The sequence below is a fragment of the Embiotoca jacksoni genome, unplaced genomic scaffold (genome assembly GCF_022577435.1).
Source record: "Embiotoca jacksoni isolate LCO1_2020_lvr unplaced genomic scaffold, fEmbJac1.0.p SCAF_6, whole genome shotgun sequence".
Lineage (NCBI taxonomy): Eukaryota > Metazoa > Chordata > Actinopteri > Embiotocidae > Embiotoca > Embiotoca jacksoni.
In genome coordinates this window covers 16,995,048-17,009,372 of record NW_027185414.1, presented here as the reverse complement: position 1 = coordinate 17,009,372, position 14,325 = coordinate 16,995,048, and the positions used below count along the sequence as shown (strand labels likewise).

General features: G+C 38.6%; 2 protein-coding genes across 6 annotated transcripts in view; both read right to left on the bottom strand.

Annotated features, from left to right (window-relative positions):
• The window catches only part of apba2b (amyloid beta (A4) precursor protein-binding, family A, member 2b), a 59,305-nt gene extending 51,380 nt beyond the window's left edge, over positions 1-7,925 (bottom strand). The window contains exon 1 of one of the 5 annotated variants that reach the window (XM_069174514.1): positions 7,598-7,925. The gene's annotated coding sequence lies outside the window, so the exon portion shown is untranslated. Of the gene's footprint in view, positions 1-7,414; positions 7,515-7,597 lie in introns of those variants that run through there. The other 4 variants (XM_069174517.1, XM_069174518.1, XM_069174519.1 and 1 more) reach the window with 4 other exon arrangements.
• Positions 7,926-10,661: 2,736 nt separating this feature from the next.
• On the bottom strand, positions 10,662-11,630 carry saa (serum amyloid A). The gene is made up of 4 exons (XM_069174520.1): positions 11,533-11,630; positions 11,307-11,406; positions 11,058-11,196; positions 10,662-10,869 (listed from the first exon to the last, which is right to left on the bottom strand). The coding sequence occupies exons 2-4, from the start codon at positions 11,392-11,394 to the stop codon at positions 10,731-10,733; spliced, it is 366 nt and encodes a 121-aa protein (XP_069030621.1). The 5' UTR covers positions 11,395-11,406; positions 11,533-11,630; the 3' UTR covers positions 10,662-10,730.
• Positions 11,631-14,325: the final 2,695 nt, after the last annotated feature.

Genomic DNA, 14,325 nt, shown 5'->3' with positions numbered 1-14,325 from the left:
CTTTCTCTGTCTCTCTCTCTCTCTCTCTCTCTCTGGGTGCCACCTCAGAGCCATTCTTTAGTGCCACCCATGATTAATGCAGCTATGAATGGGTTTCTCTTTCACCAAGCTCTGTGGGAGAAGGGTTTCTTTCGCTCTCTCTTTCTTTCTTTGCCATTTTGCTTTCCTCCCAATGTGACCTGATTTAGTCACAGTGTGAAACTGATTTGAACTCATTTACATGCTACTTTCATAGAGAGGTAAAATGACATGCATGTATCTCATTGATCGTAGAAGACACCAGTGCACTTGGGAGAAATATTCTGCAGTTTAAACGATATAGTTCACTAAATCAATATTCATAAAACTGCTCCTGTTGTGTTCCGTGCACCTAAAACCTGAGCAGAGAGCACACATCAAATTTTGTGTCAAATATTTGGGGAACAGCAAGAAGTCACAGGAAGCCAAATCCAGCTTAAGCTTTGCCAAGGTCATTGTGCCTGACTTTATCTGAAACAGTATTAATTGGGCCATATTTTGTATGTACTATGTCTCATGGGTTTCTTTCTCGTGTTGTGTTGTGTGGCTGTGCGTAACTATGGTGCGTGATCTGGTGTCAAATTAGTGATGCTAAACAACCGACTGGAGTGCACCTCCTCATTCAGCTCAGAATCTTCTGTCTGGTCTCATCAACACTTTCCCATATAATGTTTTTCCACGCAATGACAAATAAATTATGAACCAAATTTGTTATGAAACTAGAAATATGCATACATTTCTCACTAAGTAAAAAGCTTTTAATTTTCCTTAGAGACAAGCAACAATAGATAAATAGACTCTCTCTATATATCTTTTTGTTCTTCTATATTGTCATTTTGTCATTGTTTTGTCACTGTTGTTTTGTAATTATTTGTTTGAAATTAATTAACTGATAACACTACTGAGTTGAGACCTACAAAAAGTTGCTGTATTTATTGCCAGCAGAGATTCATCAGTGGACACTTTGGGCCTGATTTACTAAGATCTCAAATAAAGGTACTAAATTGCGTGTTCCTTCCAAAAGTTTGCACATTTCTTTTGCACACGTTTTGCGGGTGATTTACTGACAAATTGCGTCATTGAAATCAGGTGCAAATTGCTGTATTTAAATGAGGTGTTTGTGTGTTAAAGTGATTCCAGCCATGAAAAAACAGAGTGACCGCAAAAGGAAAAGGAAATCTGATCCCATTGAAATTAAGAAATATAAATATACCAAGAACAAAACACTTTATAGGAGATTATCAACAAGGTAAATACTGTGGGAAAAACAAAAAGGCGAAAAAAAAAAAAAAAGGCTGAGTAATAAAACGTCTGCAAATACTACAGGAGGATCGGTGGATGAGATCCTCTAACAAACATCGTTCAGGTGAATTAGTTTCATTCAGTGTCTCGTGAGTGCTCGTGAACCTGTTGAAGCTACCTGTGAATAATTTTTTCCCTCTATTATCTCAAAAATGTTTAACTGGTGTAAAACCACATTCTCTACATATTCTTTGGTTTCCTGCGTCTCCTTCTCACCACAATAAAAGCAGCCGTCTCTCCTGATGTTCGTCTGATTAATACGCTTCTTTCAGTCCTACTAAAATACACATCAATCACTTCTCCTGTTTCTACTTTCAGGTTCAGTAAATATCGTTGCGGGAGCTAAATTGTTCTATTTGAATGTTTCCTCTCAGTATTTTGCACCTTAAAGCAGAAACGCCCAGAAGTGAAACATGCATGCAGGAAAACAGCAAAATGGACGTGTGTTAAATTGCACCTTTGAAAGACGCAATCCTCGCTGCACGTCCTTAGTAGATCTGCTTGGAAATTTCTTGCGGGTGGTGTGAAGTTTGCACGTGATTTTACACACACAAACCTTTAGTAAATCAGGCCCTTTGAGTTTAATCATTTTTTCTGGTTCTCAAACAGGATGTAATGGTGGTTGCTTTAGAATGAGTTTTATGCTAACATGTACCTTAAATAAAGAAGTGTTTCCAAATCTATCAACTTTTTGAGAGACATTGACAAATTTCATACAAATAAAAAAGTAACAAATCTTAATTTTAAAGATTTTTATTATTATTTTAGCTGTGAATCAGAATTGGCCATAGAAGCCGTGGCTGACTTAAATTTTTGTTGTTTGTGTTGTGTTATAATGTCATCAGAAAAAATACTCAAATTATTATATAATGCAACATTTAAGCATGGAAATACATCCAACTTCAAATAACATGCTTAAATGTTTCTGACCTAAAGTCAGCTGTTAAGGATTACTTAAAAACATATTTGATCTAACATCATCAAAATAACTATAAGAGAAAAGGTCTTTCAAACATCAGTGAAGATAATATCATGTTTGTTTAATAGGGAGACAATAAAAGAGATCTAGTACACCACCTGTCTGCTTTGAAGACCTTAGACTAGAAACAATGGGCCCAGAGTCATTTTGAACGACAAGAAAAGTGAAACCAACACATTCTGGTGGCCTGCAATATTTCTTGCAAACGTCTTCATGCCTCAACTAGTCTCTGCTTTGAAATTGATTACTTGAAGGCCTGGGTCACTGATGCGTTGAAGAATGTCAAGGGAGTAAAGACAAGTTTCATGCATTCTGGAGACAGACTTTTCCGACCATAATGGATTTTACAGCAGGACCACAGGAGCAGGACGGAACGCTGTCACTGACAAGAAACAAAGACAATATGTCAAAGTGAAGGCAGCTGATGCATGTTGCAGCTCGCGGCTTTATCATTAGTACAGAAGTGATTTTCTCTCTCTTTTCCTTTGTCTTTGATTCGAAAGGATGTGAAAGTTTGCACGCTATGCATACACCAGCTGAAGCATCACGGAGCTCCTGAGGTTCTTGCCCACTCAAAGAGAAAAAAACAACCATCACGCAACCATTCAAAGACTGGCTCATATTTTAAGAACTGTCACGAACAATGATACCAAAAATCCAAACAGAGCGCCCTTAACCACGCCTGACTGATCCACAGAGTGTGACCTGGATTTCTGCATGTTTCTTTACCTGCTAGTAGAGAGCAACAATACCAAGTCACATCCCAGAGCCGAAAGTCAACACTTCATTGAGAATAATGCTTGGCCTCTCTAGGATTGGTAAAGTCACTTCAGAATATCGTTACCAGTGGCTCAAAGATAGCTTTGTCAAAATCAAAGAAGTCCAGTGCAATTTTAAAAACAAAAAAAACATGACAGAGGCATAAACATAGATCACACTTTCAAGGAAAAAACAGAATCAAATGAGACAGCGCTGTCACAACAACCCGAGTAACACTGATATGGTTGTTATATTCATGTGTGGGATAATAGAACAAAGTCAAGAGCTGGCCAACAAGGGCTGACCTAACTCCTTCAGGATATTCATGCTTTATTTAGAGACAAGCATCTGTAAACTTTTACAGACTTGCATTTTGTATGGTTACCGCATGGAGAATTAGATCCTTGATCAGATCTTACGTAAGAGACACTTGAGAGACAACTTTAAAAAGCAACATCTATGTCAGATTGCTAAAGCTTCAAAAATATGAGTCTATCAAGTGTGCCCTCCATAGATTATGCCACGATCACTGGATGCAAATTTGAATAAAAAAAATAACAAAATTTGTAGATGATTGTCAAACTCAATATGTCACGTGGATATCTAAGGAGCAGTATCATCATCTGATGCGGGATGGTGAGTCAGTTCTTGCAACCCTAACTAAGTCTTGATGCTGTAATTAAGCCCACAAGTGAACCAGAAAACTATTTCCCCTTGAGATGAACACAGAATTGTGATTAGTCGATAAACTCTACAGAAAAAGTATTTAAAAAAACAAAAAACAAATATGCTGGTAAAATGAAAGGCAGAAGATTAAAGTCCTTACTGTGCCAAGAGGAGAGCCAGCAGAGCTGCGCAATGGAAAACGATGATCAGAGGTACATCATCTGTACACCTATTAGGTTACAGCGCTATTATAAATAACCTTAGGAAACACAACCAGTAGGCACAGAAAGGTTCAGCATTTTTTTTAATTTGTAGAGGTGCTTCTGTCAGCTCTAAATGTGTTCTTGCAACAAGGTTTTTTTTGCCTCTGTTTTAATCTAATTTAAGCTTGATATGGTTCACTGCAAAATTAAACTTAAGCACATACCTCTCCCAAGAGTGCAAAATCCTTTAAATGTAATATTTAGGATATTTGAACATGTGTTTTACCTGCATCAGGATTCAGACCTCAGTCAACAAAGATAAAATGATCTGCAGTCAGGTTCTGGAAAACAAGACTCCAGGGTTTTGTTTAAGAATAAGCTGTACAAAAAAATAAAATGAGTCAGACTCTTACCTACTCATTTAAAATCACATCTCAGATCCCTATACTGTACAGCTAAGTGTTTGTAACGCTGAGCAACAGAGAGACTGACTGTAGCGATGATGTCATTCAGAGATAAATGCCCCTGAGATGCTGAATAATGAAATAACTCATACAAGTGAAAGAATATGACAGCAGCAGCAGCCACAGTGATCTTAATAGGAGGGATCCCCAATGTAGGGTGCCTACATTCATATACCAAAACCAAAATGAATACAACATTTCAAATAAAAATTGTAACACGCCCAAGGAAGGGAACATCAATGTAAGTCTCTTTGCTTGGATTTCCTCTTAACCAAGACAACTGACCATGTTTGTAACACTGTTAAAAATAGTGACGAAACAATCAACACTGTCCTCTTAAAGAAAAAAAACAATCTGTCCAAAATCAAAACAGCATAGTCTGCAAGTCATGACATCTTTTTCTATCAGAGCGTTCAGTTCCTTTGTTTTTAGTGTAATTTACTCGGTAACTGGCAAAAGTTATAGCCACATTAATTCATTTTCAGAGGAATAAGCAACAACTATCTCTGAAGTGTAAAGTCATATCTATCCCTCATCTGTAATTCCTCAGCACTGCTGTGTTTTCTAGTTAACACACAGCATCAGCGGGGCTCGTGGCTTTTCCTCTTCATACTAAACCCTGTGTTGGATGGAAATCTGCTCGCTCTAATTGCTCAGACAAAGGTTTTAAACAGCAATACAGTTGTCTGTAACAACACTGCAGCACCACTCATCCTACAGGAAGGCCCTTCATTTCATGGTTTCAATTGCCTTTTTGACTTCATAACAGTTTCATGAAATGTGAAAAATCAACACTCACCTCGTAGCCATATCTATAGGGTTGTTTTTTTTTAAATCAGGAAATATTTCCATCTATTACTGTACCTCCACCCACACAAATGTTATGAAGAGAGTACAAAATGTTTCGCATGTGAAATCCATAGCTTACAGAGCAAAGCTTTTAAGAAGATATTTCACATGATATTATATAATGGATAACAGATTTCCCTGTGCCACTTGCATCCACAAAGCTCAGGGACACTCATTTCTGTTACAAACATGTTATTGTTGGAACCTAGTAATTGATAGGGTAAAGATTTAATTGCTGATTTACAAACAGTTATTATTTTTCATTATTTGTGCAGCAGGTCCTGGAGGCTGCTGCCCTATTTTGGCCTTACCCCGTTGACAAGTCAACAAGATATGTGCATCCTTCTGGGTTTCTGTCATGGCTCTCCAGGAGCCCTTCACTTTGTCTAATAGCCGTGCATCACTCTCCTCTATCTGCTCTCATCCTCTATAGTCCCGGTCATCCTCCTGAGCTGCACCACAGCCATTGTTCTTTTCTATCTGTCTGTTGTCCACTCCCAACCAAGCTCCATCTATATTCTGTCCCACCCCTCTTTGTTGCCAGTTTTACACATTTATTTCAACATTTTAATCAACTTTCTTCATGTTACAAAACAAAAAGTGTTACCGTCTACTAGGAGTGGGTAATATGACCCTAAAATATTACAATATATCAGGGTATTTCTGCAATATTTTTTTACATGATCTACTTTCAAGAACCTACAAGTGCAACCAATACATGTTACAGCTTCATACGGTATGTCAGCATAAATATTAATAAAAAAATAACATAAGCATGGTTTGTTGTACAGCTGATTTTTCATAACCAAAGCACTTCCACACTACTGAAGTTGCTCCCATTTTTAGAGCCAACTCCTCCATCGTGGAGCATGTTGTTGCTGTAAAGCGTGTAACGCACGTCATTCTGTTTCGCTGTACAAAAGTATGACGTCATCAAATCACCAACTCAGAATACTGCAATTATCTTATGATTTTTTTTTTTTTAAATCAAGTTCAAATTCGACCAATATTATTACGAACGATGCAATATGCCACACACTGATGTCTACTCACTACTAGGCTAACAACACAAATTCAAATTAGTGAAATGGTTATTTGAGATAAGTTGTGTGTTTTTTTTTTGGAGACAGGGTGGGGTTTGTAGTAGCTTGTCTATAATCAGGTGTAAAAGTCTGTAATGTGTCTATTTAATGTCAGTAACTTACTATAATGAATCATTGCAAACATAGCCAACTATTGATTTGAATTCTCTAGTCTTTAAACCGCACTGTATCATAGAAAACCCTATACATAATTGGTGTTACCTTTATGCAGCTTATTGTTCTATAGACAGCACAGTGGGCAGGCATCAACATTACTGCTGCTGTGAGAGAATCAAACAACACAAGACTTGCGCTGTAAACATTAGACAGCCGAAAGGGATGTCAGACAAGTGGAAGATGGCTACTGAAATGCATTCTGCATGACTGCATGAGGAAAGACGCTATAAGGACACAACACTGGGTGATACAAAGCAGACCCTGTGAGCCTGTCCACTGCTCCCTCAGAACAATGGACAGCCAGACACTACGCCTGTCAGCAACTGTCCTCCCCTGTGGCTGGGACTAAGAGATACACAAATCCTCCACTAAATGACAGGCTTCACACAAACACCTCACACAGTGTTTACATCTTGACAACTTGATTTCAAGCAGAGGATATTAAGGTGAAAATGCCAGAAAGTATCACTGTTTTCAACTTTTTAACTTTTGCTAACTCAGTACTCTGTCATTCAATTGTTGGACAAGTGCGGGGTGATATTTTGAACGAAATAAGCACATTTCATGGTTGAATGAGTCATTTCCACAGAAGAGACCTCGGAGAAGCCCGCACGCGCCTGAGGTGCCATTTAATGAAACGACGCTGGAAAAGATGTGGACCATTAAGGGCAGCTAAAAATCAATGACCTCCCTACCTCAAGAAAAACTAAAGGCCTATTCGCTATATAACTATAATCGATCATTTTAGGCGTAGACTGGGCTGCGTGTGGATGAATCACCGAGAATTGTTGCATTAGGTGTGATCTGACTTCCAAAGGCAGCCCGAGCCTTTGAACTGAGTCCACGTGAAAACACGCGGTCTGAATTACACACAGGACTTCTGAAAGAAAAAAAAGGCTTTCGGCCAAAGCTCACCGCCCTGTTGTTACCACTGATGCTGCTGAGGACAAATCCACAGGCTGAGCGATCAGCAGCATCCGTCCACCGTCCTCCGGATGCCTCGGAGGAGGAGGAGGAGCACGACCACAAGCTCGATGGTTCGATGGGGGGCGATGATTAACTGTGTTGTATTATAATTACAATAATACCATGTCTTACCTGGAGAATGGCATATGCTGATTGAGTCACCTCCCTTGCAGATCTGTGAAGGATGGAGCAGGCTGGTCGAGCATCACTCAGTGTGTGTTTCGCCGACAGAAAGCGTACGGAGCACAAGCGCCTGACGACGGCGCCCCGGAACGAGTATAACACGAGACGAGCCCACTGCAGTCGTCTGGCCGGTGAATGCACCGAGCGAGCTACCCCACCCGAGCAGCGCGAGCCCGACCGTTACTTGGACAAGGAGTCATTCGTTACCACAGTAACGACTGGGAACAGACATCCGGGGGATTCAACAACCAACCCAACCGTTCAGCTGCAAGGCGTTTTACAGCAACAACAGAGCCCGCTGTCCGCTGCATAAACAAAAACTGAAAAAAATAAAATAAAATAACGTCATTGTACATTATGACCGGTCTTCAAAGGGCTGGCACTTCCAAATAGCGATTTTTGAACTCTTAATTTCTCACATAGTAGCCTGCCGTCTTTTCTTCCCTCTTCATTTAAGGTCATCTGGGCGATTCATAAATAAACTACATTACCCATGATGCACTACGTTACGCTCACCTGTTACCGGTCTGTCCGGACCTGCTTTTCTCTGTCGGCGGCTCGTCGAAGTAAAATCACATTAGCCTTACAGTAATGTCGGCCTGGCTCTAAAAGGACACACGGAGAACTTCCTCCGGATACAATCCAGTTTAACTCCAAAATACTGTAAGTATGAGAATTATGGATACCAAAAATGTCTAATTCTTGTTGAATTTACACTACCATCAAATTTTGAATCAGACAATGCAATCTTGTTGTCAACTGTTCACCATGAACTCCAGATGTTAAAGTGACCATTAGTCTGGCAAATGAAGACTTCCTGTATTGTTTTCAAATTAAAAGCCTTCCAGTGTTTTATATAATACAAGGTCAAGCCATATCCTCGGTTTGTGACCGTGTCCTGTTACTCAGATAATTGAAATGGTTGTACCATTGAATGAATGGCTTTACGTTGTGAACGTCAGTAATACTGGTGCGTTCATAAGGAACTGGTTTGTGGGAAAGTTCCCAAATCCGAGTGGGAGAAATCACCTGAATGCCCATCGAACTGGGAACTTCCCATAAGGAGAGTCTGAGGTTTTCGAGAGCTGGAGAAGAAGGTCTGACCTCACTCCACGTGGCAATGCCTGTGTTGAAAGGAAGAAGTATGTTTGCTGGGAGCACTTCGTGGTTAATTTAGGTCATACTAATTAGAGCAAGATATTGTCAGTTAAACAATACTAATTAAGCTGCTGGTATATTGACAGACAACCATAAGTGGTAACAGCCCTCCCACATGGCTCTTACTTTGTTGCAATTAGTTTGCTGTCTGTTTTAAACGTTATCTGCTAGAATGACATGTACAAAATGTTAATGATCCTATTTCGCCCCTGTGATGGTCTACATGGGTGATGACATGGTTGTTTGTCACTTTTCTGCATATAGGCAGCTGATTTCTTGGGGGCTGCCATCCATGTTGACTCTTTGTTGTTGTCATGTGAACGCTCTCGACCGGGAATTCGGAGGTTATCGAATGGGAACTTTTCCAATTCCCAGCTGCCTGATTACACCATATCTCCTAGTACATTTTTTTTTGCTGGAGAAATTCAGAATGTAATACTTAATGATTTACTTGCTATTTTCTGACATTTAAGAAAACAAAACAGCTAATCGATTAAGAAAACAATTCACATCTTGATAAATGATTATAATAATTATTTACATCTACAAGATGGCAACCTTGACTGCCATCTCACCTCCTGCCACCCTTTTAGCCTCCAGTATTTTTATTTGCAGTCCACCTTATGCTCCAACACACATGCGCTTTCTAAGGACTGTGTTGGTATGAAAAGACTAAAATTGAAGAACATTTTCTTTACTGCTGCACAACTGTTAAGGTGGGACTACTTTCACCATCATCTACCCGATAGATACGCTGACATTGGTGACATCTATGCAGCAGGTTATTAGATATCCATCTTACATTTCTCAGTTGCCCCCAATACAGCAGATATATATATATATATATATTGTATACAATGTGTCTTTCCATAAGAAGACAATTTTCACAGTTTATTTCTTCTTCTGTTTCTGGAATGACGTGTTCATTTTTGGTTTTGTTTTACTCGTCAGTCATTTTCTTTGTGTTACAATCAACCACACGAGATCACAATGTCTCTGCCTTGAGCTTTATTGTATCACCCATGAGACAAAAATTTGCTTTTGTTGTTGTGTTAATTCAACTACACTTGAATCACACAATAAGGATGATTCTGTCTAAAAAAAAAAAAAATTCCGCTCGGGGATTAATAAAGTAACTACCCAACCTAACCTAAAGCGCTTCACCACCAGATTTCAGGCCGAGGCCAGCACCGCCATCGAGTGGCCATGGTGTAACATTGCACCTGAATCGACCACCAAAAGTGCTATTACAGATGGACTATTATTTAGACTTGTCTTTTTGTATAAGCCACATTATTTCACCAACACTTTTTAACGTGATATCTATTATTTAAGCCAATTATGCTAAAGAGACAGAGAAAATAAATAGGCCTATTAATTTAATCATGACTGCTGCATTGTGTTTGTAAGGTAAGGTGAGTTTCTTTCTTTCTTTCGCTCTCTCTATTGCTTTAGAAAAAATATAAAAGCAATACACAATTTTTTATTTTTTTTAAGAAAGCATTAAGATGAATTAAAAACAGTCAAATAGATAACTAAAATAGTTTAAAATATCTTTTGAAAACAAATCCTCTGCAACTTTTCTTGTCTGGGAGTTGAAATAATGTGAAGAACTGGTATTGTAAATTATATTAGACTATTTGGAATGAAACAGATATGGGACTTTTTAGTACTGTTGTTAATGAATGTATACGGCTCTTGCACTTTAGTGGCATCTCTATTTTTATCTCCTTTTCAAAGATTTAACTTGTTAGATCAGATGTGTTATAATCAGGGAGTTTAAGTTTTGTAAAGTTTAATATGGTCTACACGTAGTTTCTGATGTGGGAAAATACAAAAAAGTGTTAAATCAGGCTATTCATATGAGAACACAGATTCTCTTTTTATTCAAGGGGGTTGCTGGTGGTTAAGAGGCAGGACAGCCTCAATATTTTTCAGGAAGACCTTGTGGCCTGTAAATGCTGAGATCTCCTCCTTCTCGTCCGTGACGATTAGCTGCCTGGTCAGCTTCAGAGTCCCCGGCACCGTGACCCATTTTTTGCTGCACCCACTCTCTGCCATCACTGTAATGGAAAAAAGACTGTGACTCGAAGCCTGAGCAGACGGCAAAACGGGTACTTCTCAAAACCCTACTTAGAAATTGCTGTAAAAGGCCCAAGGTCATAAATCATAAAGGTGAGAGGGACGTAATAAAAAAATAAATACATGATTAGTTCAACCGATAGTGCGAATATTAATATTTACTCGTCACCTGATAACCTCAGCAGCCCATCTGCCTCCTGCTCCTCTACCCGCAGCATCAGAGTTTCCTCTGGCATGAAAGTATTTGTCAGAGTTTTTCCAGTTGGCTTCCCTCATGTCCAGGTAGGCTCGCCCCATATCATAAGCTCCTGATCAGAAGAACAACAGAGAGTGTTTAATTAAAAATGAAAGTATTCAGAAAGACCAAACATGCCATTATCATCATCCTGGATGTGTGGCAAAAAGTCTTGCTTCTAACCTTGAGCAGCTTCAACAGGAAACTTGTACCACTGGGCATTGGTTTCCACGATTAGAATCAGAACAAGGCCTGCCAAGAGCATCTTCATAGTTATGGATTTCTGAAAGGAAAACATGGAAGCAAAAATACAGTTTGGTCGTCACATTTAAACATTCAAAAACAAAAGCATGCAATTGTACTTATTATATTCCTATGCTTCGAATACCAAATGAAAATTTAAACTTACTTTGCCGTTGATGCAGTTTCGAGCAAGTTGATCACCTTATAGCTTAACAGTGGGGACTCAACTGATCTTATATTCTGTTCTGAAACAAGCCTGGTAGTAGGATTTCTAAATGATGGAAAAGCCCGGTTGATAAGGATGGCGAAATATATTGAATATTAGGCAAACATACTAGGGGTCATTGCCCAGTTGTGCAAATGCAGGCCCTGAAAAAGCCCAGGACGTAAATTTCATGGAAACAAAAATATTTTTTGTTGCATGTCATGAAAGATCTGTTTTCATTGGTCATTTTAACTATACAACTTTACCTTTTTAAATTTCTATACAACAATAGTGATTTCAGATTATTATTATTTTTTTTAAATTTAAAACAAGATAAGTTTTAATTTACCCTTGCATCTGTTTTGGTTCATTTGTGGGTTAGCAGTTTTACAAATAATATGGCTAGAAATAAAAAATATAAAAAAAAACCTTGGTGCTTATCTTTATAGTATCTGATAAACTTGGATGAATGTTTATTCATAATATACATATATATGGTTTAAGTAGAGACCAAGAATTGCAGTGTTAGTAGTTCACTTTCAGATACGGTTGCGGAGTATCTAACTTGTAAGTTTGGTCCGGTAACTTTAGTATAAGCGCCATCAATCATGCTTCGGGTTGTTTAATTCCCTCTTTGGTTTGCTGGAACTTTGTCAAAGCAGAGTGTGGCGATTGGTTTTCTAGCTGCAAGGCATGTAGTTTTGGACACTATGATGAGCTCTGGTGCTCACACTGGGATCAACATTTTGATTATTACGTGAGGGGTCACAATAGTCCGAATATTATGATGCTGCTCTAAAGTGGAACTTTTACCTTTTTAATACGAAACGCCATCACGTCATCATTTTTATTCCATTAGACATGCGTGTCCAGTTTTGTCATAATCACCACATGGATTCTTGAATTATGGCCACAAATGTGTCTTGGGAGCTTCACAATAACCTTAATCTTTGACCTTGCAGTCCGTGCAGAGTTTTGAGTAGGTCTTCACAGATCACACAATACCTTAACAGTGGGGACTCTACTGATGCCATATTCTGTTTTGATGAAATGATGGAAAGCCCCAGTCAAGTTTACGGTCAGTCAGAGAGAAAGGACAATTGTGCAACTGCGGGGACAAAAAGCAAGTTTCAGGTAAACAAATAATGAAATTTGTTGCATGTAATGAAAGATTATTTTCCATTAGTCATTCTAACTTTGCAACAAAAGTAATTAAAAAAACTAATTTGTTTTTTAATTTAATACAAAATGTGTTATAGGCTCTAATTACAGACAAAAACATTTTGTTTGGAAAATTTGTGCAGTGCTTCACCTCCAAACTAACAGATGAGAGTAAAGAGATAGTGCTGATGGACCTCAATATTACAGTATTATTAACAGCGCCAACTTCGAAACTAACAAAAATACAATTTGTGAAAAACACCTAATTAAATACAATTTGAAAGAGGGACTTACGAAGTAACAAAATGACATATGTATACCTATGTTACACAAATGTACAATGATATTGAAAAAAAAAAAAAAATCCTTCAAGGGTTCCTGAGACATCACTGTCACAAAAATAGGACAGATAAACCAAGATATTATGCCCGAGGGGCATAGAGGCATAAAAACTTTCTCAGGGTACTTGTAGCTTTTTGGCCAGCTTGCAAAATAATTGGACAAACCTCTGGCAATTCAATACAAACATATTCATTGTGACCTTCAAAACCCAACTTTGTTTAACCCCAGGGCACTGTCTAGGAAGGAATTGTTGTCACAGTCACCACAAACACAAAGTTCCAGTGTGTAGGATTTAGGAGGATATTTTGGCTGAAATAGAATTTAACATTGATACTTGTGTTTTCATTCAACTATAATCCCCAGAAAGTAAGAACTGTTGTTTTCGTTACCTTAGAATGAGCCCTTCATATCTACACAGGGAGCAGGTCTTCCTCCAAGGAGTGCATCATGTTTCAGATTTTTGTGGCCACTGTAGATTCTCTTATACTCCTAAAACGGGAGGCTGAGGGCAGGGATGTTCAGTTGGTTGCAACCTCACTACTAGGTGCCACTAAATCATACACAAAACATTTTGTTGACCCATATCACCTTACTGCCGGAGGGGAATTGTTAAACTCTTCAAATTTTAGAGATAGTACCACACAAGCAAATTAGTGTTGTAGACCACAGCTCTGCAGTAAAGCAATAGGCATGAATTTAAATTTCCTTTCTATTTAAAGATATAATTTTCAGCCATATATTTCACATACAGTGAATGTAATTTTTATTAGGGCCCGAGCACCGAAGGTGCGAATGCCCTATTGTTATCCAAGGAATTATTTTTCTCGTTCCTTATTCTTCACACAAATGAATTGCCTTTTTGGAGGCTTTATTATATTCAAAAACTCATGAAAGTTGATACACCCGTCTCTCCCGGTGAAAAATTTCATATTCTAGTAGAGTCGTGAGTGGGCGTGGCCACATGGCTCGCTAGCGCCCCCTAAACAGATGCCCCGGTAGCTACATTTACCTACGTGCATGAAATCCGGTGGACAGGTGTATCACACCTAGAAGTACAAAAAAGTTACATTGCATCATTACGTCAACTCAACAGCATGAATTTAGTCGCCATTTTTGGCGATTCACACGTTGTACTTCAACAAACTCCTCCTAGAGATTTTGTTGGACCGACTTGAAATTGAGTCAGTAACTCTTAACATGTTTGGGATTAAAAGTTATCAAAAGAATTCGTTTTCATCGATGGGTGTGCCC